At 43.6% G+C, this 25,033-nt stretch overlaps 2 protein-coding genes across 2 annotated transcripts in view; both read left to right on the forward strand.

Moving 5' to 3' along the window:
* The window catches only part of ELOA (elongin A), a 44,646-nt gene extending 33,870 nt beyond the window's left edge, over positions 1-10,776 (forward strand). The window contains exons 8-11 of the mRNA XM_061597131.1: positions 589-769; positions 2,595-2,706; positions 5,502-5,659; positions 7,364-10,776. Coding sequence (XP_061453115.1) covers positions 589-769; positions 2,595-2,706; positions 5,502-5,659; positions 7,364-7,425 — 513 coding nt within the window. The 3' untranslated portion in view covers positions 7,426-10,776. The remainder of the gene's footprint in view (positions 1-588; positions 770-2,594; positions 2,707-5,501; positions 5,660-7,363) is intronic.
* Positions 10,777-12,893: 2,117 nt separating this feature from the next.
* PITHD1 (PITH domain containing 1) lies at positions 12,894-23,951 on the forward strand. The gene is made up of 6 exons (XM_061597812.1): positions 12,894-13,215; positions 16,121-16,164; positions 16,761-16,838; positions 19,046-19,150; positions 21,545-21,653; positions 23,157-23,951. Exons 1-6 carry the CDS (start codon positions 13,018-13,020, stop codon positions 23,256-23,258), a joined length of 636 nt encoding a protein of 211 aa, XP_061453796.1. The 5' UTR covers positions 12,894-13,017; the 3' UTR covers positions 23,259-23,951.
* The last annotated feature ends 1,082 nt before the right edge of the window (positions 23,952-25,033 follow it).

Here is a 25,033-nt window from a genome sequence, read left to right on the forward strand (position 1 = left end):
CAACACAAGGAGGAGCCAATTTTGACCAATTAGGCAAGAGTTCCCATGTGATATCACAGTTCTCAGGGTGGTTTTTGATGTTTTCCTACAATAATTTGTGGTTATTGTGGTTCTCCTAAATACTGCACTTTTTGTCTCCGGTGTTCCCGATTTTCATAGAATTTGGGATATTTCTCACAAGTGTTGGATGACACTGGGGAAAATGAAAGGAGGAGGTGGACATGATGCAGAGTGGTCTGCATGGGTGCGATCGAACTAAACCATACTCAATAGTAGACCCAATGAAATCACTGGGCTTAAGTTACTTAAGTCAGTTTTTCTTTCAGTGGGTCTATTCTGAATATGACTAATATTGGATATTGCCTTATTTTTTCCCCACACACACAAGGACTAGAAACCTGGATATTTATTATTTTTCTTAAACAGAATTCTCAAGTTGGCAAGTTCTGCCTCAAGAAAGCTGGTTCTTTGCTCAGCAAAGCAAAGTGAACGGGTGGAGTATTAAGTTAATCTTTGAGGTGTTAGCCAATGCATTGCCTTCTGATATTCCCAAGCTCTGGGCTCAAGTCTTTTTTTTCTCTGCTCCAGGTTTTAATCGAGGACACCGATCAGTTGTGGCGCAATCACTGCATTCGTGACTTCAAGAAGGAGAAGCCTGAGGAGTTTGAGTCGTGGAGGGAGATGTACTTGCGCTTGCATGAAGCCCGAGAGCAGCGGCTGCTCATGCTCACCAAAAACATCCAATCAGCTCATGCCAATAAACCCAAGGGTATTTTTATTTATTATTTCATTTATAGCCCACCTTTTCTTCCAAAGAGATCAAGGTGGTGTATGTGGCTCATGTACTATTCATTTAATCCTCACAACAGCCTTGTGAGGTGTTGGGAGTAAAGTACCAACACAAGCAACCTGTACCCAGTGGGGGGCAATAGACGGAAAGGCAATCTATTGTTCCCACTGCTGATTCCTCCTCTAAAGTGTTTGTTGTCTTTCACGGGCTTCGCTCCTCCCCTTCCTCCATTCTCCTCCTGTCTTTGTTTTCTTTCACTAATGGCTCCCCGAGTGGAAGCTGAAATCTTCAGGATGTAAGACTTTATGTCTTTGTAGACCTTCTTTATCCTTTCAACGACAGTTTTAACAGACTAGTTATTTCTGCCTCTCTCACATGAGGGGGGTTAGATAGTGACTGACCCAAGGTCACTCATTGAACATCAGTGAGGATTTGAACTCTGCTGTCCCAGGTCCTTTCCCAGCAGTACACCACACTGGCTGGGTAGTCAGCCTGGGCCTTGAGAGAAACATACTAGCAGTTTGTTTCTGAATCTGAAAGGCACTGGGAATTTGGACTGCCCACTTCTTTTTGTATATATATACTCCTGCTCTTGTGATTTTAGCAATAACTTGGTGGACAGAAATTTAACATCTAGGCTAGAAATAATGTGAAGGAAACATCTTATTTCCTTTTCATTGGTGAATTATTTATTATGAAAACCTCAAAGTGATTTAACAATAAAATACCTTCAACAATAAAAAAATGTTTCTAAAACAATTTCATGTATAAACACAATTTCAAATCCAGTACAAGACTGGGATAAAAATCTCCATTTAAAAGTCTTTTTGAAAAAGGAAGGTCTTCAGTTGGTGCCGAAAAGACAATAGAGACGGCGCCTGTCTGATGTGTAACAGGAGGGAATTTCAAAGGGTAGGGGGTACCACACGAAAGGCTCAATTCATATATGGAACAGATGGTATCTCCAATTATCTTCATTCATTTAGCTTCTCCATGTCAGACTAATGTTTGTTGAACGCACAAGAACAGGACATAAAAGGTTTGGCAATCTTGTAATAATGCTGTGGGTCTTCAGTCATAGCTCTTGTACAGGCATGGCTGTGTCTGGTAACAAAAGTGAAAATGTGAAGGCTTTGACTCCGTCCTAGGAAACAAGAAATTGTGCTGCAGCCCTTTTAACAGCTGCTTCTCTAGGGCTGCCAACTAACCAGTGAACTGGTCTGGCTTGCTTTTTAAAACAAGAAGCTTTTCACAGTGTGAAGTGAAACATTATTGCCTGCTAACATCTGCAAATCCAGTTGCTGTTAAAGGAGCTATAAAAAGGCCAGTTGAAAAGTTGGCAACACTGCCTTGTTCTATGAAGCAGAGTTACCACACTCCCTCTGAGATTAGGTTCCCTGTTCCTTTAAGAGTGCCAAGGAAGGCAGAGGTTCTAAAGGAGTAGCTTCTCCCATCTCAGTGCTCCAGTGAGGGGGGGAGTTTTCCTGCTGAATATTTCCCAGATTTGGTACTTTTAAAGGGATGGCACCTATTCTACGAGACTGTGGTTCTGGTGATGCATGCTTGAGTTGCTCTTGGTAGTTAGCATAGAAATAGCCTGTGTCTCCCAGAAAAGGTGCAGAGGGAGGAAGCCTTCATTGGAAGAGATACAACCTGCCTGCTTGATGTCAGGAGGTAGCAGTCTGTCTTTTCTCATCCCCCAGTGGCTTGAGGCCTTGAGCAAGGGGTAGGGGAAAGATATGTGGGACTTCCTTGCACAAGGTTTTTTGACTAACCCTGAGGTTCCCATTCATTCACCTTTTAGGCAGAGTAGCCAAGATGGCTTTTGTCCATTCAGTGGCCAAGCCACCTCGGGATGTGCGGAGAAGGCAAGAGAAATTTGGGACTGGAGGAACTGCAGCCCCGGAGAAGATCAAGTGAGTCTTAAATCATATCTTTACTCTGCTTTTAATATTGAGGAGGAGAGGACCCGAGGGTGTTACCTTGGTGATCTATTCTGGGTTCAGATTTGTATTTTAGCAACCCAGCAGGTCAGGGAGTAAAGCTTAACCAGAAATGAAGGCCACAGACTCGAGACTTTAACTGAAATGAATAAGTTAATTTAAGAACATAAAAAGAGCCTGCTGGATCAGGCCAGTGGCCCATCTAGTCCAGCATCCTGTTCTCACAGTGGCCAACCAGGTGCCTGGGGGAAGCCCGCAAGCAGGACCCGAGTGCAAGAACACTCTCCCCTCCTGAGGCTTCCAGCAACTGGTTTTCAGAAGCATGCTGCCTCTGACTAGGGTGGCACAGCACAGCCATCACGGCTAGTAGCCATTGATAGCCCTGTCCTCCATGAATTTGTCTAATCTTCTTTTAAAGCCATCCAAGCTGGTGGCCATTACTGCATCTTGTGGGAGCAAATTCCATAGTTTAACTATGCGCTGAGTAAAGGAGTACTTCCTTTTGTCTGTCCTGAATCTTCCAACATTCAGCTTCTTTGGATGTCCACGAGTTCTAGTATTATGAGAGAGGGAGAAGAACTTTTCTCTATCCACTTTCTCAATGCCATGCATAATTTTATACACTTCTATCGTGTCTCCTCTGACCCGCCTTTTCTCTAAACTAAAAAGCCCTAAATGCTGCAACCTTTCTTCATAAGGGAGTTGCTCTATCCCCCTGATCATTCTGGTTGCCCTCCTCTGAACCTTTTCCAACTCTATAATATCCTTTTTGAGATGAGGCGACCAGAACTGTACACAGTATTCCAAATGCGGCCGCACCATAGATTTATACAACAGCATTATGATATCGGCTGTTTTATTTTCAATACCTTTCCTAATTATCGCTAGCATGGAATTTGCCTTTTTCACAGCTGCCGCACACTGGGTCGACATTTTCATCGTGCTGTCCACTACAACCCCGAGGTCTCTCCTGGTCGGTCACCGCCAGTTCAGATCCCATGAGCGTATATGTGAAATTAAGATTTTTTGCTCCAATATGCATAATTTTACACTTGTTTATATTGAATTGCATTTGCCATTTTTCCGCCCATTCACTCAGTTTGGAGAGGTCTTTTTGGAGCTCTTCCCAATCCCTTTTTGTTTTAACAACCCTGAACAATTTAGTGTCGTCAGCAAACTTGGCCACTTCACTGCTCACTCCTAATTCTAGGTCATTAATGAACAAGTTGAAAAGTACAGGTCCCAATACCGATCCTTGAGGGACTCCACTTTCCACAGCCCTCCATTGGGAGAACTGTCCATTTATTCCTACTCTCTGCTTTCTGCTTCTTAACCAATTCCTTATCCACAAGAAGACCTCTCCTCTTATTCCATGACTGCTAAGCTTACTCAGGAGTCTTTGGTGAAGTACCTTGTCGAAAGCTTTTTCACAGTCTTAAGTACACTATGTCTACTGGATCACCTCTATCTATATGCTTGTTGACACTCTCAAAGAATTCTAATAGGTTACTGAGACAGGACTTTCCCTTGCAGAAGCCATGCTGGCTCTGTATAAACAATGTGTCATTCACAGAATATAGCATTTTGTAACATTTAAGTTTCCTCCTATTTTGAAACAGTCCATAAATTACACAGACAGTGCCACAGGATTCTGTTGTCTTCAGCTGGGGAAATGTGTGTGTGAAGGCAAGCTAGCGAGTGAGTGAGAGAGAGAGTTCTCTTTGAACATCTCTTTTATTGTCCAGGAACTGGAACAGAATTGGGACTTCAAAGTACCTTGCAAGGCACTGCTAAAGCAGTTTTTTCTTACATTTTAGCAGGAGATGCCAATGCAAACCACTTCCTGAATCAGGGGTTGCATGGAATCCTGCTGAATTGAGGAGGAATAGTTGTTGCTTAAATTTATATCTTGCACTTCCTCCCAAAGGAAGCCCAAAGCAGCAAACAAATGATAAAGCTCTAAAAACATATTAAAAACAATTCCAGTACCGATGCAGAACAGGATAAGGCATCTACTTAAAAGATGTGTTGAAAGAGTTGAAAATGCTGATGAGGCAGGGTTAAATCCTGCTTGGTTTGCCTGCGCACCCCCGTTCCCCATTCTCTGCTGTTCCTTTCTATCCTGCCCATCAGATGATGACACGAGGGTGGTTTGGGGAAAATGGCCTTGCAAACCACCTTGGATCGCCTGACAGGGCAAGGCCCGCAGGCAAGAGGTTCTCTGCCCCTGGCCTAATGGCAGGGCCAGCCTTACCTTCAAGTTTGAGCCCCACCAACAAAAGCTTCCAGTTGTAAATAAAGCAGATTGGTTATGCAGGGTTTACTTAGGACATTTTAAAAAAAAATCTCCTTCCTTGTTTCCCCAAGGAGCCCGGAGCAGCATACACAATTTCCTCCTGATATTTTATCCTTGCAACAACCTTGTGATGGAAGGTTAGGCTGAGAAAAAGAGACCTGCCAGGCCCAGCTTTGCTCAGTGAGCTGACATCTGAGACATGTACTTTTAGTACCCACCCTATTTTGGGATTTTAAATTGTTTTTGATGTCGTATTTTAAAGTTGTTGTAACCCGCCCTGGGACCTTTGGGTGAAGAGTGGGTAATAAATGATGATGATGACGATAATAAAAAACTTGACAACTTATCCTCTACACTGTGCCAACTTCTTAAAGGCAGAGTGGTTGAAACTGTATCCCTTGTTCCAGTAACAACCTGTTTTCATGGTTGCACGCAGAGCGAACACTCACCCAATCCATGCTTCCCTTTCTAGGATTAAGCCAGTGTACTTCATGCCAGTGAAAAGCAGCACCGTTCATGCAGAAGAGGAACAGTCGTACGATGGACCCAGCACTAGCAGCGGCCACTCGGGTCCGTCCGCGGGCAGCGCCTTCTCTGTGAGCTACGACCCAAGGAAACCCCCTGTGAAGAGTAAGTCAGGCTGACGTGGGAAGGCCGCTTTCTCCAGTGATCGTGCTCTGCTTGAAGCTGCAGCTGCTGGTATACCTTGTAACACAGCAGGGATCAGTGCTGGAGCTGGAGGGCATCTTGGTTTTAAGGAGGTGGCAGGGAAAAGTGTTTCCCTCTCTGCGACAGGGATGGGGAACCTCAGGCCTCTCTAGCTGGCCTCGGGACTCTTCTTAGGCCACACCCCTTACGGGGCCTGCTTTGCCCCCTCCTTGAGTGTTTTTGCCCAGGTGGAATGTCTCCTTGAACTCTGATGATGCCTCTTGCTTGCCTGGGTGGAGGACAGAGAGGGCTGTGTGAGCGCATTCAGAAACTGGCCCACGGTGCAAATGTGAAATTCACACTTGTTGCTCCACTCATTTTTGTGCCTCTGGCCACGCCCGCCACTGGTATGTGGCCCCTGGAACGTTGCCCAGAAGGGAATGCGGCCCTCTGGACGAAAGAAGTATCTCCCATCCCTCCTCTGTGGCTATTGCCTAATAGCCAGGACTCTGGCTTTTCAGCTGTTTTCTGAGGAGTTGTAGGGGTGTCTCGGAGGGTGATGATGTTTGTTCCTCTGTGAAAAGGTGAGCCACAGTGGATGGGATTCCCTGAATGGTGGCTTGTCCACTATCACTGACCTTCCTTTGTGGTGTGTAGTCATAGAAGACTGTTCTGCGCTCAGTTTGCACAGGGTGACCATGAGGCACATCTGGGCCAGCCAGTGGAGTGGGGTGTGTTGTGTGCGGAGCAGGGATGGGCAACCTGTGGCCCTCCAGAGATGGGTGTTCCAACAGCTCTCAGCCCACCTAGCACGGTCAGTGATTGAGGACAGTAGGAGTTGTAATCCCCAACGTTACCTGGAGGGCTGCTGGTTCCCCATCCTTGGTGTAAAGACCTGACTTCAAATCATGGTACCACCATACGCTCCCTTAGGGAAATCTTTAGCTCTCTGCCTTGAGTCCCCTGTCTGTGAAATGGAAAATAGAGTGACTGCAGAGGTGTTTGCCCTCTTAAATGGTTTTATGCTTGCTTTTCTTTAGATCTGGAACTTGGCCTTTTTAAAAAAGTGATGGCTGGAGGGGCTAATGCATTGTATCCAGTGAAGTTTTACTCAGAGTAGACCCACTGAAATTAATGGGCCCAATTTGGTCATGTTCATTAATTTCAGTGGGTCTTCTCTGAGTAGGACTAGCATTAGAGACATCTCAATATTTCTTTGGCATAACGGGTCGAGAGAGAAGGGCTGGGGGTGACTTGCAAGCCCCGTGTGAAGACGAGTTATGAACTAGGGTAGATTGGGCAGGTTTGAGGGATGGGGGGGATCTTAGCTTTTGTATGGAAGGTTGATGGGGTGGAAAGTCCAAAACATCTGGAAGGAAACCAGGTTGGCAAAGGCTGCCAAAAGATAACACAGTATGAGCCAAGGAAAGAAGCCCATACCCTGTAAGGGACCAAACCCCTTGCCCAGACCTCCTCTTATTTCTAAGTGAAAGATAGCCCAGTTTGGAGAGTTTGCCTATAACAGTCAGGACTAGAATTTTTCTCAAATACAAATTTGGAGCCTTAGCATTCCACGGGCACTTACTGGAATCTGCATGTTCTTCAGTGTGTTTGTGATCAAGCACACTCTTGCGCAAGACAGTCTCAACTTTTCCTTTTCCTCCCTTCCCCCCCCCTTTGTTTCAGAAATTGCACCGATGATGGCAAAGACGATTAAAGCATTCAAAAACCGATTTTCTCGGAGATAAAGACGCCCACACGCAAGCGAGAAGGGAATTCTTCTCCTCTTTTCATGGAAGCAGTGCTTAACCGGAAAACAGGGAGGGTTTGGGGGTGGCCAAGAATCCCCCCAAGCCCCACTTTTAAGACCAACAGCACAGTATTGTTCAAAGCAGCCCTCTGATTCCTTCCTCTGCTCCCATAACCTGGTCCGTTTGTCTGGCGTTTTTAAACTGTGAAGTCTTGGCACTTGCTGAGATAAGAAGGTCCACAGACTGTTGCTCTTTCTTCAGACTCTTTCTCTGAACTCCGGAATGGAAAGGAATACCTTCTTCCTCTACCTACAGTGTTCTTTTCTCAGTCCCAATGTGTAAGGATCCAGATCTCTCCCAGCATCCAGTTTGGAGGGTTCTTTTTTTTTTTGCAGATAATGTAAAGAGAGGCCTTTAGTTGGAACTCTAGCTTCTGCTGCTGCTTTTCAAGCCCTATTTGGAATCCTAGAACCCTGGATCACCCCACAGTTTTGCTAGCCCCCCTGGTCTGGTCATCCCTGCCACATCACTCTCTTATCCCCTCTGTTCTAAAATCCCAGCTTTCAAACTTTCCTCCTACCCATAATTTTGTTTATGCCAGATACGTGTCGATTTGGCTTTTCTGTATGTGGGCACGAAAGAGTTGCTGGAGGTGGCCCCTCTTGTTTCTCACTTGCCTCCATTTGGCAATAGGCGAAATAAATATTTTCCTCTCGTTTTTTTATTTTATTTTTTTAACTCATAGGAAAAACAGCACAAAATTTGAGAGGAGATGAGGCCTCAGGAGGGAAGAGAAAACGTCAGTTTGCACAAATCTAAATTTTAAGTACTCTCCTGAGTTTTTAAATTGATCTCTGCTTTTGAAAGCCACATTTATTTTTAAAATGAGTAGTGATGTGTCAGGTTTTTCGGGTTTGGTTCTCTTTCACCCACCCCAACTGCCCTTAGAAGAGATATCTCTCAGCTTTTTTGTTGTTCCAACTCAGACTTCTAGTTTTTGGTCAAACTGTTTTCTGACCCTTTTTTGTTTTAAATGACAACAACTGGCACTTTAATCAGTTCCCTGCAAGGAACTGTGGGGGAGATGCATGGAGTAGTTTTACAATCTGTCTGCATTTTCACATCCAGCTCCTTGATGGGGAAATGATGAAACCTCTCTCACTCGGGAGACTTAGATGGCACCTAATCTTAGATGCTCCAGGCGAACGAAGCAGGTGTTTTGTCTGCCTGAGAGCGGCGCCAGCAGCTTCTGCCACCGAACAGAGTCTGGATCAGCATTTTCCACACAGAAGGAACCAAGGGAAAACATACTGGGAGTTTCATCTATCTTGTCTGTATTTGGAGAGTTTGAGGCAACTGTACTTCTTGGGTCCTGCCGTTTTAGCGCTGGAGTGGACACTGGGACTAAACACATTTATTTATGCTGACGGTCATGGGTATTGTGTGTGTGGGAAGATCTGCATCAGTTCTGGGAGACGTGATGCCATGTGTGTCTCTAGCTGTCAAGGCTGAATGAACTTTGACTAGGAGGGTTTATAAAGGAGCCTGGTCTTTTCCCTGGTAACATGGAGGGGAGGGGAAAAAACACTCTCCTGGGCGGTTTTGCTCTTGTATACTCTGGCCTTGCAAGGATGTTCAACAGTTTGACTGACACACAATTGGTGGTTGCTGAATTGCAGCAGCTGAAAAAGCCCTGCTAACTTTTTTTTTTTAAAACTGCGAATTCCTCGATGATGCTTCGGACTGGATGGGACCTTCTGAAGTGTGTGCCATGCAGGGTATGAAAACCCTCTTGATATTCTCTCTGTCCAATCTAACCCCCCTCCATGTTCCTTGAAGTTCCAAGTTTTTTTATATATATATATAAATATATATATAATTTTTAATTATGACGGTGTTTGAAAATAGGACTCTTGGTCTCTCTTATGCTTTTTGGAGCTGATTAAAGTTCCCCGGAAGCTTTAATGACATTGTGTAGCATTTCAAATTGTGTTGTGATGTTGGGGAAAGAAACGAAAATAAAATCATGCTCCTTTTTTGCTTTTTGCTGTATTTAATTTGCTGTATTAATTTAGTGTATTATATAGATAAATCTTCTGCCAACTGTTGTATTTTCTGTGTATTTTCTCCTTTTATAATTGGGAGTGGTGGGGGCGGCAATGGGGGAGAAATGGAAGAGTTCTCAACCACTGAGGGAAGAGTGTCAGATGTGTATCCACAGGATTCTCAGGTGTGGCAAATGTTGGATGCCTAGGGTGCGACCCTGGAAAATCTCCCCTTTGTTAGCCACAAGGAGAAAGGGAACATAGGCAGTGGTGGCTGGTGACTCCACACCACTGGGTCAGTGGACAGCTCCATGGAAGTTTAGACTAAAACCCGGAGCGGATTCCACTGCCCCACTGATGTAGATCCACCACTGGACATAGGTCAGTTTCCCTGCTTTTCTTAACCAGGGGGAACATTTGAGGAATTGCATACTTGGAACAGTCACCTGGCTGTAGCCCCTCCCACCTTGTAAAGTATGTGATGTCATTGGTCTGCACCAGGCTTGGTGTGCAGGAGAAGTCTCTGTAGCTCCACCATTGATAGGTCACAGTTGGGGGGTAGCTGTGGCAGCTACTGGGTTGGGCTGATGTGATCTCAGGCTTGCTTGACTGAGAAATGGGCAGCTGAGTGGGCTTGTTCTGCTTGAGATCAGGTTTTGCCCTTTAATTTCTGACTGTTGTTATTGCCATCTTATTGGTAGAGATCTGAATCTGGATGATCCTCACTGCACTGCTGGTGCTTCGCTGTATTCCAACCCTGAAACTGAGTTGTCTGATCTGAGAATTCAGCTGCCTGTCAGTATTTTGGATTAGCTAGGTGGCTTTTTCCAATGAAAGTTGCAGTGCTAATACTCTGACCTCTGCCTTGGCGATACTGGAACACATTTTCTCAAATTGGAAAAGCAGATCCAGTGGGGAAGAAACTTGCACATTGCTCAAGCCTCTCCAAATTGGAGGTTGGCTTTTTCTCCAGTCGGCTGCTAAACCAATTGGCTTGAAAAGATCTTCTTTTTAATGGATGGGCATGACACACAATCTCTTGCAGAGTAAAAAGATTCTTCTTCGGGCGTCCCACACACTTTTAAATGGGTACAATTTTCAGAATTACTCTACATGTCAAGGAATCAAATGGAAGTGCCCGTTCCCCTCCTTTCTTTCTCAATTGCATTTGTATTTTGTTCCCCCAGCTGTAAATAACAATTTTCTATTTTACTTTTTTTTGGTGGTAACTATATGGAGATGAATATTTTAACTAGATAAGTTATATGAAAGGAAGAAAATTCTGTCTCAATAAAAGCCAAACACTGGACTTTTGTGTCTTTCTGATCATTCTCTGTGTTGCGGTGTGTGCCTCTTGTTTACAAAATGAGTAGTTTTTTAGGGTACATCTTCTCTTTCTTCTTAGTGCAGGGTTAGGGAAACTGTAGCCCTCCGGATGTTGTTGGACTCTAGCTCCCATCATTGGCCTTGCTGGCTGGGGCTGATAGGAGTTGCAATCCAACAACATGTGGAAAGCCACAGATTTTTTTTTGTCCTTGTCGTAAGGCACTAATTCCCAAACTTGTCCACTGGGCCTTGCTAATTTTATGTGAAAGAATGGCTGGAGGACTATGAAAAATACAACAAGCATGTGAATTCAAAATACCAATCTACAGAGGGGTTGCCTGTTGCATCTTTGAATAAGCTGGTGCTCTGACCTTACTGACTCCTAGTCATCCTTGGTTGTGGTGTGTATTTCTGGCATGTGTATGTGTGGGGTGTATGGCCCAGTGATCTGAAAGTGGTGTAGTGGAATTATTTCAGAGGAGATTGCCTGTTCTGTCTCCTTATGAGTCTTTGTGCTGGTTCCAGGTTTTGGGAGCCCACATTTACTTGCCCCCTCCCTCTCGGCCCAATCTTCACAATAGCCTGGATGGAGGTCACCAGGCAAGTGAGAGATGCTATTGTTTCCTTGCTGTTTGTGTGTGCAGAGAGGGTAAGTGAACAGGCAGTACCATTAGGCCTCTCTACCTAATGGGAGGGCTAGCCCCCTGGAACTTCAGAGCTGACAGTGCAATCCTAACCACATCTACCCAGAAGTAAGCCCTGTTAGTTCAGTGGGGCTTACTCCTAGGAAATGGGGCTAGGATTATCATCAAAGGGGTATATCCAATATAGAGCTAAGTAATTTGTTCCATCAGCGCAAAGATTTAAGCATGCACAATGGAATCTCCTCTCACTGCGTGCACCCTTCCCAAACCTGTTCTGGAGGGTTGGGGTAACCTCCAGAACACATTTAAGGGGTGCAGGGGGAGAGGAGAGGAGGAAAAAGTTTTGTTGTGCAAGTGTAAATCCTTGGCCTGATGGAAGAAATTAGTTGGCTACCACCTGAAAGGTGGATTTGATCCTAGGATTCCCACACCTAAACCACATTTATTATTTCCTGGTAGATGGAAGGCCTTCCTCACTGGGCTTGATCAGCCAGCCAGTGTGCCTGTGTTGAACGATGGCACCATAGTGATGCAATGGGGCACAGATGACTTTCTCTGTCTGCCGCCACCCTCATTAAACTTTGAGAAATAGCAGCAGGGAAGCCCTTCTCTGTGTATCATCTCCAAAGGAAGTCCAGAGTCTGGGAAACAGAGAAAACACCTTTTTTGTAGTTGCTCCTCTCCCTGTTATGGAATGCTCTCCTCAGGCAGGCCTGCCTAGCACTAACCTTGTCATTGTTTCAGGTAAAGGGATTTCGTTTTCCTGAGCATTTGGTCAACACACCCCTGATAGGATTGTGTTATTAAATCTGTTTAGTTTATGTGATTTCATTACTGTGCATTTAAAAATTTGGCTGTAAATTGCATTGAGCCTTTTTTAAACAGGAAAAGATTGTAATGTAAATCCTGGTTGAGTCTCTCTAGGGAAGGTGTCTCAAAGCCAGGGTGCCACCACAGAAAAGACTCTCCTTGGAGTTGGCTCTGAAACCTGTGAAACAGGATGTGGATCATTACCTTAGGCGCTTTTGGTAGTACCTTATGTAAGGCGATTGTTATGGTTTTACTACTTGTTTTTATTGTTTGGGTATATTTCCTTTTGTTTTTAACAATGTAAGCTGTGAGACCTTTGGGTAAGAAGCGACTCATACATCTAATATTACTATTATTAATATATTTTTAAAATATGGGCTTCAGAGGCCTGAGAAGCGGGCGCAAAAAAAATCAATTTCCAATGCATTTATTTATGTATGGGGCTCCATAGCTTTCTTCAGATTCTCAAAGGGGGTCTGTGCTCAAACCCCCTGAGTTAAAGACACTAATGACAATTGTTAGCGGAAGTTGAGGCCACTCCACCCTTTTCCTATCTCTATGATAAAACGAAGGCACGGCTTGTAAGCGACGCGGGAGGAGCCTCTTATCACGTGACAGCGAAAACTCCTTTAAAGGCAGCACTGCGCATGTGCCACCATTGTTGACATCCGGGTTCTTTTTCTCCAAGCTCCGCGCGTGTGGCAGCGTGCTTGTTTACTGCGGGGCAAGGGAGTGAGGAGGGCGGTGGAGTCTCGCGCTCGGCCATGTCGCACGGGCACAGCCACGGCGGGGGCAGCTGTTGCCATAGTGACGATCACGAAGAGCCTCCCGAGCGGCGCGGCCAGGCCTGGGGCCTTTACCTGCGCATCGACCATGAGCGCCTGGAGTGCCTCAACGAGCGGAGGGAAGGCAGCGGGGCCCTCATCTTCCGCGCCTGGGAAGACCGCGGGGACCGCCAGAAGGTCGGCCTCCCATTCTCTCTCCCTCTCGGTCTTTCTCATGTACCTGGGTACACTCTGAGTCGAGAGTCTGTGTCCGTGTATGTGTTGCCGGACTACAACTCCCATCATCCCCGGGCATTGGCCGTGCTGGCTGGAGCTGATGGGAGTTGGAGTTCTACAACATCTGCACAGCCCCGGGCTCCCCATCGAGCAAAGGAAGGGGCTGGTCGTAGGTAGCGTCTGAGGTAGGGTCGCGCGCGCGCGCGCGCGCATGAAGCACTCAAGCCCTCTCCCGCCCATTCATTGTTGGACCCCGCCCGGTGGTAACTTCACGGAAAAGTACTTTTCGTATATAAATTACGACTCGGATCATAAAATGGAAACTTTTTGTTCCGAAAAGGGGTGAAAGGGGCACCAGTCGTATGTTCTAGAGAGCTCTCTTGAGTTTAGTCTGTTGCACTGGAAACAATGAGCCTTACAGTATTTATTTAAGGCGTTTAAAATATGCCTTTTAAAGTAAGTCTTCTGAAGGTGGTTCCTAACAATGTTAAAAAAAACTGGCAAATTTAAAACCAGCAGGACAAGCACATTTATTGTGGCATATGAGATGGACTACGGCCCACATGGTTATGATGAAAGTGAGCTCCATAAAATGAATAGGATTTACTTTTCAGGGAATATATTTAGGATGGAAACATTAATGTGAAATGTGATGGTATTTTTCTCTTGCAAATTCAATATATGGGACAAAGTATTGAGGGCTGCCAGCGTTCTAGAGAGATAAGACATCCCTCCTTTGAAGCAAAAACTTTATTGGCTCCAAGTACTGTCTGTCAGCTTAAGCAGTACATTTTTTTAAAAAAATTATGTTTTATTTTTCATGGACATAATACAAAGACCAAACAATAAACCACACACAGAGTACAGTGTATGTAAAAGAAAGCTGTTTGACAACCACAATAATCACATTTCACACCCGAATTCTTGAAGGTTTCATTGTGTAACATAGGCATTATATCTTTTAGTTTTATCATTACCGCATGTTAATCTCTGTTAGTAGAGGAGAGTATCCCCAGTCCTCTGCATAGCGAGATATGAGAGATAGGTGGAACACAAGTCGGCATAGTCCTATTAATACAGGCTACGAATGTGTACCGTGTTTCATCAAAGTTCTCATTTGGGGCTATGCTCTGAACTTTTCTATAGTGCTGCATCTTCTCTGATAGCCCTATTTCACATATTCTACCCATCCATTTCTCAACTGTAAGATTATTGGCCAGTTTCCATTGATATGAGATCTCCATGTGAGCAGCCTCTGAGAGCAAGATTGTGAATTACAGGCATCTCCCGGTGTCTCATGAGAGACAATAAGGCAAGGGCAGATGTAGGAATTTACAGTTGCCTGGTGATGTCTGAGATTTTTCTCAAAATTGTTTAACTGGAGTGCAACCCCACCACATGTAACCCACTGAGCCCATAGCATCGCAACCTCTCCAACCTAAGCAGTACATTGATTGTGAAGAGGCAGGTCTAGTTACACCCCCTGTTTGTGTGTTGACAAAACAGTTTGTGTGTTGACTGGAACATGCCAGCGAGGTGGTTTTACCCCCACCCCTTGAGCTATTTTGTCTCCGGATGGATTCCCAATGCATGAAATGGGTAACTGAGTACTTATAGGACTATTGCGTAGGTAGATGAGATAAGAGAGTTGTACTTGACTATATTGGGTTTAAAGTATAAGGAGCCTGTAGGTCTGAAAGATGGTGGACTTGGATTTGTATGTGTTGACCAAAAAGTCCAAAATTCTGTGTCTAGAAAATTCTTGTATGTGATGTGCTAGATGCTGTATGATTTTTAATTGTAGTTTTATTGCTTCTTTTATTTCATATAGCATATTTTATTGTGTTACAGTTCGTGTTCCATATTGTAATGCAATAAAATACAATATAAGAAAGAAGTATTAAAAATACAATTAAGAATCAATGTGAATATTTAATATGGACAGGCCGCATACCACTTGAATGAAGTTCACAGACCGCTAGTGGTCCACGGACCACAGTTTGGGAAACTCTGGGTTAGAGTGTTGAACCCCAGGCTCCCAGCCGCTGTCTCTCAGCCTAACCTCCCTTGCAGGGTGGTTGTGAGGAGAAAATGGAGAGGAGAAGCATGTGCGTTACCTTGAGCTCCTTTAAAGAAAGGTGGTTTATGAATGTACTGGTAATAAAAATAATGTAGTATATACACTATAATTGTACATTTAAATATAGTGAAGCAAATTAGGTTATATTGACATATGTTTTTGTATCCATGCCTCTAAAATTGAAGTTTTCAGGTCACTTATAATTGAGGGAAGAATGGCTAGGAGAGGAGGGTTAGATAGATAGCAGGTCTGGTCTGGAGGCTCAGGCAATAGTACTGGGGAGGCATAAGAGACGGCCTCTTGTCAGCAGGCTTGGAAATAGCCACCTGCATGGGGAGAAAGGCCACAGGACTTGGAAATGGCCACCTGTGTGGGGTGCATAAGTATTGTTTCCAGGCAACCCAGCAGGGAAGCTTTTGCAGATTTTGAAGAGGATTGTTCTGTCATTATTTTTTTTTAGGAGGAAATGAATAAGTAATGTGTAGGTTACTAAAAAGTGTGGGCTGTGGTAACATATGTGCACTTATTTGCAAGGTTTTCTTGCAGTTTGAGTTGCTACTGCGTGGCCTCCGTGTTTCCATACTTTTCTTTGTAACTGTTTCTTTGAAACCTGTTTGCTTAAATATATATATATATATACATCCCCAAAGTAACCTGCAATGACCTTAAGGTGCCATCAAACAGATTGCATGCGTATGTAACAAATGTGCCTTACAGTGTATCTTTCTCATTGACTGGATGTGAACACTCCTTATTATATTTAATCCAGTTTTATGTCTCTTCTAGTTTGTAGAAAGTGATGATGATGAAGAGCTTTTGTTTAATGTTCCGTAAGTATCTGTTTTGCTTGGATGCGTGACTTATTGACATTTGGGTCTGTCCATGTTCAGTGCTGGCTTTTTCTTCTCTTTTAAAATATAACTTGAAATGCAAAGATTTTGGTGGAAGCGAAGCTGTGAGAGGTAGTTCTGGAAAATGGCCACTATCATCTTAATTTTTTTTCTGTCTGATTTTCAGCCAAGACTGGCTCCCAAAGCAGCTTGCAATTTAAAAACCCACAAAAACGGCAGTATATTAGGGATGTGTGAAGAGTTTATGGCAGTCTCCAGTACATAATACAGGTTCCAGACTCTTCCACTGAGAGAGGGAGGAACAGAAGGAGCTGCAGGTGGATTTGGATAAAGGTTGGTAATAAAGATGCCAATCGTAGCAGCAGCCTTTCCAGTTGTCTACAGAGTCCTTTGGTCCCAGTAGGAATGCTAACAGTGGGACACTCACCTTTGCTTTTTAATATAAGGTTTTAGTCATAGGAATGAAAATATTTTTATGTACAATTTTGTACACCACCCTGAAATCTTCTAATATAGGGTGGTTAAGGAATATTTTAATTCTACTTGGAAAACCACCAACCTGTCTTTTCTTGCAGTTTTACCGGCAATGTGAAACTGAAAGGGATCATTGTGATGGGAGAGGATGACGACACACACCCATCAGAAATGAGATTGTAAGCGGGTCTCGAGGGGAAATTGTTCACGGAGGAACTGTTGTGCTGTGGAAATTTCTAGTCTTGCCGAGGCAATAACTGAGCCGTTACTTAAGTCAGTAGTAGTAGCTGGGTAGTATGCAGTAAACAGTCACATGCCAGTTGATTTGAAATAGTCCATGCTCAAATGCTACAACCAAAGACCTAGCTTTCTTTGTTCCCGTAATTTCCAGGTCATCATGCAACAGTGGCAGTAAAAGCCACAATTGGCAGAATTTGCCGAGGTCTATCTCCTACACCAGTGGTGGGGAACCCAAGGCACAGGGGCTGAATTCGGCCCTCCATGCCCCTCTCTGTAGCCCTCCGGATTCTTTCCAGGCCACCCCCCCATTGTCCGTGCTCTGCCCCCTCCGTGAATGCGGGAATACTGGCTGGAGTGTGTCCTTGAACTCTGATAATCCTCTTGGTTGCCTGTATGGAAGATAGAGAGGAGTGTGAATGTTAGCCTACTATAGAAAGGTAAAATTTACATTCATTACTCTGCCAACGTTTGCTTTTTGCTCCGCCCACTACTGGCAAGTGGCCCTGGGAAGGTTGCTTAGAAAGGGATGTGGCCCTCAGGCTGAAAAAGGTTCTGTACCCCTGTTCTACACCAACGGCTGCCCTTCCCTTGCTTTCCCATTTCCTTACTGCTGCTGGTGAACAGGCTGTAGTCTAGGCCTTCTCCAGTCATTTCTCCTGGCTCCTCTCTTTGGCTCCTTGTTTCCTCATATGCTTGCGTTGTCCCCCTTCCTTTTAACCATCTTGTCACTTGGCTTGCCTTCCTAGCTCTCTTCTCGCACCCCACCACAATAGCAACATTCTCCTCTTAGCATCTTTGTCTCCTCTAAACAACATACGGGATATTAGCTCTTGGTAGAGCAGACAAAGTAGGGCTGTTTAAAAAAAAAAGTCAGGATGGGACCTGTGTGATTATGGGTACATGGTCTTGCCTCCACACCAGTAGGAGTCTCACACAAATCCCTCTCATTCATCAGGGGCAGTGCACATGTTTAAACTCCTGCCTGCAATGATGAAGACTGGAAACATAGAATCATGAGAGCCTTCTTTAGAGCTGCAGGGGGATATTGCTGCTTGGTTCTGTGCTCTAGGCAAACCTCCATATGGCTTGGTTGTCGTGGCATTTGCAGGTTGTTGCCCTTAACAGTTGTGGGTTGCCATCTCTGGTGATTTGAGGACAGAGTTGTAAAGGGACAGGGAGGTGGTAGATTGGGGGTGTGACTGAAGGTCCTTTAATTGCTAAAAATGTATTAAGCTAATATTTCTTTGAATTAGCAGTGTGGATACTACTGACCTACAACCCCAGTTAGTCAGAGGTCCATGCAGTTCCTTTTATTTTCAATACGGGGAGCAGTTCCCTTTTCTAAATGGTACGTTAGAGCAAAAGTCTTCAACTTTTTCAGACCCAGGACCCCACCTTTACCTCAAACATGCATTTAGGGACCATTTTTTTTACCACATATTTGTATGGTGGTAGTTCTGCTTTTGCAACACACCTTATTTATTTATTTATTTATTTATTTATTACATTTCTATACCGCCCCATAGCGGAAGCTCTCTGGGCGGTTTACAGCAATTAAAAACATTAAAAACAAATACACAAATTTTAAAACACACACAAAAATTTAAAAACACAATTTAATTTTTTTTAAAACAATTTAAATTTAAAAACACATGCTAAAATGCCTGGGAGAAGAGGAAATTAAAAAATTTCCACAAAGAAATAAAGAATTAAAAAGTTTCTACTGACAGTTGCAAGTGCTGCAGGGAAAAGCTGTGAAGGCCAGAAGGAGAAAGTAGCTTATTACAGATTTTGCCAAATTAGCCTATTCTTAGATTAGACTGCAACCCAGGAATGGGTCCTGACCCACCAATTGAAGACCAAGGCATTGGAGCAGGAGTAGCCAACCTGTTGCCCTCAGATGCTGCTAGACTACCATCATCCCTGACTTCCAGTCATAACAACTGGAGGGCACCAGGGTGTGAAGGCTGTCCTAAACAGCTGAAAAATAACTGTTGTTTTTGTCTTCTGATTTTTACTTTTGTATTATGCTTGTGCCATTTGGGCTGTGTGTTGGAGTACAAAGCCAAATTCCTAGTGGTTGAGTGCTGGCTTTGTAGACTTATTTGTGCAGGCTGACCCTTGCTATTCTCTTATTTTTCTTTAGGTTTAAGAACATTCCTCACATGTCCTTTGATGATACTGCCAGAGAACCAGATCAGATGTTCAGCCTGAATCGTGACATTACAGGAGAACTGGAATATCCTACAAAGTATGTCATTGTTCAGTTCTCACTGGGGATGCGCAGCAGTCCCTTGGCCTGAAATGACTTGGCCATACAGGGTTGTTGTGCTTCAGCAACATCTCTCTGGTCTCCATCTAACTAATATCAGGATTAGAGATGTCAAATTTTGAGAAATCTTGAAGCCATGGAGGAAAAACATTTTCTGGCAGTTTTCAGGAAAAAGAAATTTTGGGGAAAATGAAAAAAATGTGCAATACTTTTTTTAGCATTTGTAGAGATCAAAAGTCACTTTGTTATGTTAGGAACATAAAATGTATTATGTATAACTTGGTTTGCCATTAAATTATCATGTCTGGTATATTAAAAGTATAGTTTAAAAATATTTTTTGTTAGAAATGCAGATACAAGCTGCTGAATTGTAAGGAACCTAACATCTCTTTTGTTTTGCCAGCTTATGAGGAGCAGTCATAAAACAAAAAAAGGAGAAACCATCAACATTATATATATATATATATATATATATATATATATATATATATATATATATGAACGTAATTGTGATTAACAAAACAGAGGTTTTTATTGTATTAACAAAACGTTTCAGCTTCCACCTTCATCAGCTGCTAACATACAAATGCTGTTACCAAGGTGGCAGTTATAGAGCTTTGAGGATGGAATGCTCAGAGGGGCTTCATTTGCAGAAGCTAAGTAGTGGCGGTACTGTCCTCCAGGTTCAGGCCATGTGGTGCCAATGTGTCCAGAGAGTAAATCCAAAAGTTCTCCCTTTTAGTCAATGCTGCTGGATCCGTTGGGGTGTGTATGTGTGTCCGTCCGTCCTCTAGTTCTCCAGGGTCAAGCAGACATAAAGCACTCCTTTTCATAAAAACAGCTGAGAAAAATAGGGGAGAAAACCAAGATTCACTGAATACTACATAAAATTTAATCAGTCTTATTTTCTGAGCTATCCGTATCAGTTTCTGCTTCTTTGTGTTTGTCATCATACTTATCATGGACTTTTAATAACTCACAGTTTGCCCAGATTGAAACAAGCTTGTATGCACTTTCACATGTCATAGTTCAACATTTTGGGGGGGAAATTGGAAAAAACCTCCCCGTCCCCAAATTTTTCCAGGTTTTTTTCAGGCTTCACATCTCTAATCATGACTTTCTCTTTTGAACTATAATTCACAGTGTTCTTGAGCACAAGGAGCCATGGCAGTGAAACTGATTTAGATTTCTGCTGTACAGACATGCATGGTGTATGAGAGGGAATGGAAAGAGAAGGGTATCTGTCTATTACCAGACTGTTTCTTAAGTATATTTTATTTTCCTGGATAGTTCACAAGCAGCAGTTTTGCCCTTCCTGCTTAATTGCTGCTCCTGAAGCATTGAATGGGAACTGAGCACCATCGTTCAGTGCATGCAGACTGAGGACAAAGATAGGGAAGGAAAGTTGACTTGATTCCTAGAATGTAGATAAGCCTTTTCCTTACCCAGCTGCTCGAGTTTCCTTCTACAACAAAGGATTAGAGAGTCTCTCAGCAGCTGGAGAGGAGTTGAAATGTAGGAAAAGTTATCTGCCATGGGTTCCAGCCTCCTGTGTGTGTGAGACATCCACCAGCTGTCATTACTTAACTCCCATTTCCTTTTCTGTTATTATAATTATTGATTATTGATGTAAAGTTTTGTTATTACAACAGAACAGGTGATTAAGAACTCCCTTTTCTGGAATAAAACTTAGAGGAAATTTTATGATTGGGGGAGTTGCAACCCTGACTTTGAAGTAATTCAGCTTCTGAATAAGCCTGACTTCAAGGTGGCATGAATCACACGTGTTGCAGAAGAGGAAAGGCAAGAAGAGGAATGATGTAGTAGGTTTGTTGGTATTGTTGAAGTGAACAAAACTGGAACTTCAGAAAGAGTCAGAAGCCCTCTAAATGGGGGATGCTGTGAAACATATTTAGCGAACGGCACGTCTCTGAAAGCCAACAGTAGGGCAGTCACTAAAAAAAATCAAACGAACAAGGAGTAAATATAGTGGCTTTGAGGGGCAACATCTGATAGAAGGGTGTTTCAGAAATGGGTCAGCAAGTAATAGGACTCTCCCAGAAAAGCAAGTTTGCATTGGTGGTGAGTGTGCTCTGATCTGTGTGTGGAAATAGCTAAAAATGCTCTGGGTGCTGCTGGAATCCAGGAGGGCAAAGTGCTCCCTTTTCCCCTTCAGGCTTTGCCAGTTGCTGAGCTTGCCTCTTGGTCTTGAGCTGGTGGAGGCAATGAGTTCAGACCCAGCAAAACCTGTTTTCCCATCCCCGTATGACATACTGAGATAGCCATTATTACTCCAGAGACCAGAATGCAATCTCTTGTGTATCTGTAATGAGAATTTAATATTCAGAGCACCAAACTTCTTTTCTCTTTCAGAATTGCTCGCTTTTCAAATGTTTATCATCTTTCCATCCACATCTCCAAGAATTTTGGTGCTGAGACAACAAAGATCTTTTATATAGGCCTGAGGGGAGAATGGACAGAAGTGAGTAAGGGGCAGAGATGATAAATGGAAAAAGCATACACAGGAAGAAGGAGGGTCACAGCGGCATAAATGTGTATAAACCATACATTTAATTAAGAAACAAGATGACTCCTGTCCATGTGCTTCTTGTTCAATGGAGACAATACAAAAGGAAAGAGGGAAGGGAAGGAGAACAAATTCAAGTGCAAATTCTTAAAGTTACAAATTGATCTTGTGCCAGCAGGGATGGCTACTCAGGAGAGTTATGGTAGAGACATCAAACTGCATACAACTTTGTGTATGAGCAGTGGCACTTGGTATAGATCTAGAAAAATCAATGGGACAGCCAAGGTTGTTTTATATTTAAATGGCTCTTCCTGGCTGTTCTCCACTGTGTGTTCTTGTTAACAGCTCTGTTGGTTTAGTGCACAGGGGTGTATGAAAAGTTTGGCAAAATGGCTTATGCTGCAGGTCCACCCATATGAAGATACGAATAAAGTTTAAATGCACCTATTATGTCCTAATAGGTATCCCACCCTTATGGTTACTAGTGCTGATGGTGATGGCAAGGAGTCTAGAATATATCATAGCAGTGCAAGTATGCCAACCTTGCAGATAAGTCCTTAAAGGTTACGAGCTTCTTGAGCTTATACGGCTTCCTGAGGTTTACTTTTAGCACACCATATAAAGGAGCCACTCTTCTGTAAAACAAAAGCTTTCCTGCCTCATTGCATGTTGGTGCATCTTATTTCTCACACGCAATTCCGTGAGTGCAGGCCTGAAATATGCCCTTGATTTCCAACTAGTTGCTGTTTTTACGCATCTGCCAAATGATTGCTGTTAAGCTGGCCTCAAGGCTTGCTGTCCAGGGTCCGTTTTGAATATGTGGAAGTGTCTAGAGTGGCCTTCCTCAAATGGGTTGTCCCCCTGTCTTTAACTCCCCTCCCGGAGTGTGGGTTGTAAACAAATCAGTTGTTGCTATTTCCCCCCAGTGCAGTGCCCTGCTAAGTTACGCAGCCACTGACTTGACAATCCTGCTAATTTTGAACCGTGCTACCAGCAAACCAAAGTAATATGACATGTGATTCTAGGTTGTTTTTAAATTGTTTTTAATTACGTACAGTAGGGCCCCGCTTATATGGCAGGTTAGGGACCAGGCTCCCACCGTAAAGCGGAACCCATTGACTATAATGGGCCACGTGAAAATGCTGCAAAAGCGCAAAATCGGCTTTAAAACAGGGATTTTCCCCTAATTGAAAGCCGCCGCATCAGCGGAACGCTGGAAAACGGAACGCTGTAAAGCGGGGCCCTACTGTACATCCCTAATGGGTAGGTTCCCATCAGCTTAAGGCTCCTCAAAGAAAGCACAAGTTATTCTAAGTGTCTTTGCATAGTGGGCCAAATGTACAGAGTTGGAGAAAGAAGGTGGTGCTCAGTGGAAATAGGATCAAAAGGCTGATGTGGCTTTTAGACTCTGACATTTACCAGACAGCATCTTAAGTCTTTTTTTTTCTTTCTGTGCAGCCTCATCGGCATGAAGTGACCATCTGCAACTATGAAGCAGCGGCAAACCCAGCTGATCATAAAATTGATCAGATCACACCACAGACGCACTTCATTTCCTAAATGCAGAGGCTTATGCAGCCACAGACCATTGGGCAGACTTGGAAGAACATCAAACACATGAGGCAACAAGGAGCGTTGTAGCTTTCATTCTTTTCTGGGTGTATGTGCGTCTGCTTTGGAAAAGCAGGACACCAAATGTTTGCAATTAGGTATAACGCAAGGACAGTTGTGGCTTGAGACTTTACAAGTATCAAAGGAGCAGGTCTTGAAAATATTGGCCCTTGCCTGCCTGCACTGTGGTTATCTCAACTATATTGTATTGGTTAGGGGCAGAATTTTTTTTCCAGTCAGTTATCTTCCTGTTTAGTTGCTACTTCTGCTGCTGGCATACATGAGGTGTGAGGCTGCTGGGGTACTTGATCTGGGATTGTTGCACAATCTGGGATTCTGCGCTTGAATGTAGTTTATACAGAGGAATAAGCTACTGGAGTTCACGGTGAGCTGTTTGCTGATTTCAAAAGTGCATAAATGTGACTTAAACATGGCAGTATAGATTTGGCTGTGCTTCAGAGAGCGCACCAAAGCACCACATGCTGCTTCAAAAATACCATTCATTGAGTTTTTGTCAGTTTGCAACAGCTTTAGCTGTGTGTCTTCAGCCTGGAAAGCTAAAAACCTGGGAGTTTGTCTCTTCTAGGCACAACTTTCTAACTAATATGGCTTATTTTTTTCTAATAAATATGGCAACAAGTATGTCTTGTGTCTTGCTTAAAGCACTTTTTTTTACCCTCCAAGCAGGAAGTCTGTTTTGAGGTGTGACACAATTGATAGGTTCAAAATAAATGTGGACAAACACCAAGAACATAAGAGCCCTGCAGGATCAGACCAAAGGCCTATCTAGTCCAACATTTGATTCTCACAGTTGCCAATCAGATGCCTCTGGGAAGTCCAAAGTAGGACACCAAAGTAATAAAACTCCTGTATGGAAAGGTTGGGAGGCTATGGAATGCTGTCAGTATTAGGAAGGGTTTGGTGGCCCTGCACAAAAGCAGATTTTAATTTTTTTTATCTTGCCCATTCTTCAAGGAGCTCGGTATCGTACATTTAATTTTCACAATAACCCTATAAAGGAAGATTTGGTTGAGAGGGAGAGTGACTCATCCGAAGTAACTCAGTAAGCATCATGTCTGGCTAGGGATTTGAGCCTGAATCTCACCAGTCCTAGTTTAGTACTATCCATTGAATTACACAAGCTCTAGAAATGGCTTCTAATCTCAGATGGATCACTTGAGCGTGATGCACGGCAGAAGGAAGGATAGAAAATAGCAGCAAGTGTGCGTCTAGCACTTGGTATTCAACAGTCATTGCTCCCTATCATCACAATACTTATATCCCACCTTTCCTCCAAGAGCTCAAGATGGTGTACATGGTTGTCCCTCTCTTATGACAACCCTGTGAGGTAGGAAGCTGAGAGACAGAGATGGCACCCAGTAAGCTTCATGACCAAGTGGGGATCTGAATTTTGGTCTCCCCAGTCCCAATGCAGCACTCTAATCCTATGAACGTTGATTTAACTAGACTCATCCTTTGTGAATGTGCATAACCCTCTTTAATAAAGCTATATAAAGTAGTGGACATTGCCACATCCAAGTGGCATTGCATTTCATGCTAATTATGTTTCCTGAAAAAGAAGAAAACATTACTGTTTCTTGCATAGGTAGTTGGTAGCTGCCAGTCCTTAACTAAGGCTGTCTTATACCCTTACCTCAGAATATGCCCCACTGAACAGTGGGACTTGGAGCACAATCCTGTGCATGTTTCCTTAAATGTGCCAA

This window comes from Rhineura floridana, chromosome 15 (assembly GCF_030035675.1).
Source record: "Rhineura floridana isolate rRhiFlo1 chromosome 15, rRhiFlo1.hap2, whole genome shotgun sequence".
NCBI lineage: Eukaryota > Metazoa > Chordata > Lepidosauria > Squamata > Rhineuridae > Rhineura > Rhineura floridana.

Excerpts from the sequence above, each read along its gene's own strand:
- PITHD1 (XM_061597812.1), top strand. The coding sequence starts at position 13,018 with ATGTCGCACGGGCACAGCCACGGCGGGGGCAGCTGTTGCCATAGTGAC. Across the intron at positions 16,165-16,760 it reads GAGCTTTTGTTTAATGTTCC|TTTTACCGGCAATGTGAAAC; the intron begins GTAAGTATCTGT and ends CTTTTCTTGCAG. Across the intron at positions 21,654-23,156 it reads TGAGGGGAGAATGGACAGAA|CCTCATCGGCATGAAGTGAC; the intron begins GTGAGTAAGGGG and ends CTTTCTGTGCAG.